This window comes from Gastrolobium bilobum, unplaced genomic scaffold (genome assembly GCF_033153095.1).
Source record: "Gastrolobium bilobum isolate Gb01-03AN ecotype WA unplaced genomic scaffold, APGP_CSIRO_Gbil_v1 utg4186, whole genome shotgun sequence".
NCBI lineage: Eukaryota > Viridiplantae > Streptophyta > Magnoliopsida > Fabales > Fabaceae > Gastrolobium > Gastrolobium bilobum.
Window position 1 is genome coordinate 57,250 of NW_026896061.1, and position 2,231 is coordinate 59,480.

At 29.4% G+C, this 2,231-nt stretch overlaps 1 protein-coding gene across 1 annotated transcript; it reads right to left on the reverse strand.

Moving 5' to 3' along the window:
- Window positions 1-1,248: 1,248 nt before the first annotated feature.
- Window positions 1,249-1,732, reverse strand: LOC133297547 (early nodulin-like protein 4). The gene is made up of 2 exons (XM_061496715.1): window positions 1,630-1,732; window positions 1,249-1,511 (listed from the first exon to the last, which is right to left on the reverse strand). Exons 1-2 carry the CDS (start codon window positions 1,730-1,732, stop codon window positions 1,249-1,251), a joined length of 366 nt encoding a protein of 121 aa, XP_061352699.1.
- Between the last annotated feature and the right edge of the window lie 499 nt (window positions 1,733-2,231).

Below are 2,231 nucleotides of genomic sequence, written 5' to 3' on the forward strand. Positions count from 1 at the left end.
AATTTCTTGTTATAAAAACAATTAAGTTCCAATTCAGAATTTTTTAATTCAGAAAAATAAAAAGAAAACTAATTCGACCTGTTTCCAGAGAACGATACTCTTTCCTTTGAAAAATCACTACCAACAGTTAGTTGGTTGAACATGGTTAATAGTAGCTTGATTATTTTCCATAGATCGTAACATTAACTCTAATCATGACCAAAACATAGTTTGGTTATATGTTTTATTTTGGTGTCATACACTCAAAAAGGATACATTATATCTCATTTCGTCTTACAACAACAAACCATATCACCTGTACTAAATCCATAACACATGGCCTTCCCTGCCTGAAACCCTTCATTATTGCAATTTTGGTTACAAATGGCCAAATTTATGCATGGCGATTTACAGACGTACCCGGGAGGAACAAATACACCTAGAAAACTTGTTGATGGACCTGCAATGAGAACAAAGTTCACAATTTTTATGCTCATGGATCCTAGCTTTATTTTTTGAAATTTTTGCGTAGTTTTTTTTTTTTTTTTTTTGTATTCCTTTTTGCGTAGATTTTAAATTAATTACCTAATATACGACTAAAAAACTTTTTGTTGATCTAGACATTAACAAAAATACACTATTAAAAATTTATAAAAATTCACATTTTAAATCCAAAAATAAAATAAAAAATTTGCTCCCTAACACCCAAGCAATGTTTTTTAATAAGCAGCTAAGAAGTAAAAATATAAAATATCATTTTTCACTTTGCGTTTGTTAATTACACACTAAAAATAAAAATAAAAATAAATTTTTTTAAAAATACATATATTGAAATTGAATATCATAATGTAATAAACTTAAATTTATTAATGACATCATGGTTATAATATTTCTATTAAAATTAAATTCTATATTCAATTTTATTAAAACTAGTGATGGAGAAATGATAAACCCTAATATTAATATATAAAACATTTACATATACTGATTAATATTTCTTTTGCAATATGAGAAAAACTTATCTCATGCAATTCTAAAATGACATTGTTTTAGAGGTTTGGGAAAGAGAGAGAGGATAATTTAGTAAAATTATATGATACAAAGGGAAAGTAAAATTACTAAAATTCCCTTTGTTTTTTTACCAAATCATTTTCCCCTTGTATATAAGGTGATTATTATAATAATATTAATGTAGTATATAATAATATTTTTAAATTATTATAATTAACAATAAAAAATTCAAAACTTCAACCCCAAACACACACCAACTTAACCTTGAAGTAGCCTTGGTGAGTCCGAAACTTTGGATGGAGATGGTGCCGGAGAAGCGGACATGACGGTGATGATTAGCCTTTGTCCATTTTTGCAGTTGTTAACGTTGTCACTAATGAAGAAAAAGAGACTTAGTTTATTCAAATGGAAAGTTGAATTTCCATCGTCCATCTTATGAATGGGGTTAGTGATGTTACACGAATAGTAATCCTCCTTCTTCACAACCAAAACTGAATCATTCCCTTCCTTATATTTAAAATCTGCATGCATTCAAAATAGAATGAGCATATATTATATATATTAACCCTTTAATACCAATATTTTTATGTAAAACTAATATTATATATATAGTTTATATTGAGTTAATATTGGACTTACATAGAATGTCATTGACATGAAACACGTGTCTTCGAGCCCAGTGATTATATTCTTCCAAAGGTTTGACCACCCAACCGTCTTTGCCACCAACTTGAAATACCATTGCTACTGCGTGAGATAAGAATGATAAGCTAAGAAGCAAAAATGGTATCATAAAAAACATAAGGCCAAGGGACCTGTCAAATATATGACCACACCCTGCCATTTACACAGTAAAAAATACTGAGCTACCCAAATTGACACAAGGAGAGAGAGTTGGAGAGGTGAATAATGTATGAAGATTGAATGGTGATATATAAGAGTGGGGGTGAGAGATGAAATGAAATAATATATAACGGGAAATAAGGATTGAAAGGAAGTAACCGTTGTTGACTATAGCATGGAAAATGCTTTTCATTGGGACAAATATTTGCTGGCAATTAATAATGGCACAATATATTAATATATAAGGAATGAGGATTGAGAGGAGATAAATGTTGTTGACTGGAGCATGGAAAATGCTTTCCAATGGGTCAAACATTTGTTGGAAATGGCATGAATTGGAAGCAGTGTCAGAAAAATTGGTTATTTTGAAAGATATACTATATATTTGCTGACTGATG

What these genes read in the sequence shown, in the direction of transcription:
- LOC133297547 (XM_061496715.1), bottom strand. Translation starts at nt 1,732, where the DNA reads ATGGTATTTCAAGTTGGTGGCAAAGACGGTTGGGTGGTCAAACCTTTG. An exon ending in TCATGTCAATGACATTCTAT is followed by an intron (nt 1,512 to 1,629) that starts GTAAGTCCAATA and finishes GAATGCATGCAG; the next exon opens with ATTTTAAATATAAGGAAGGG.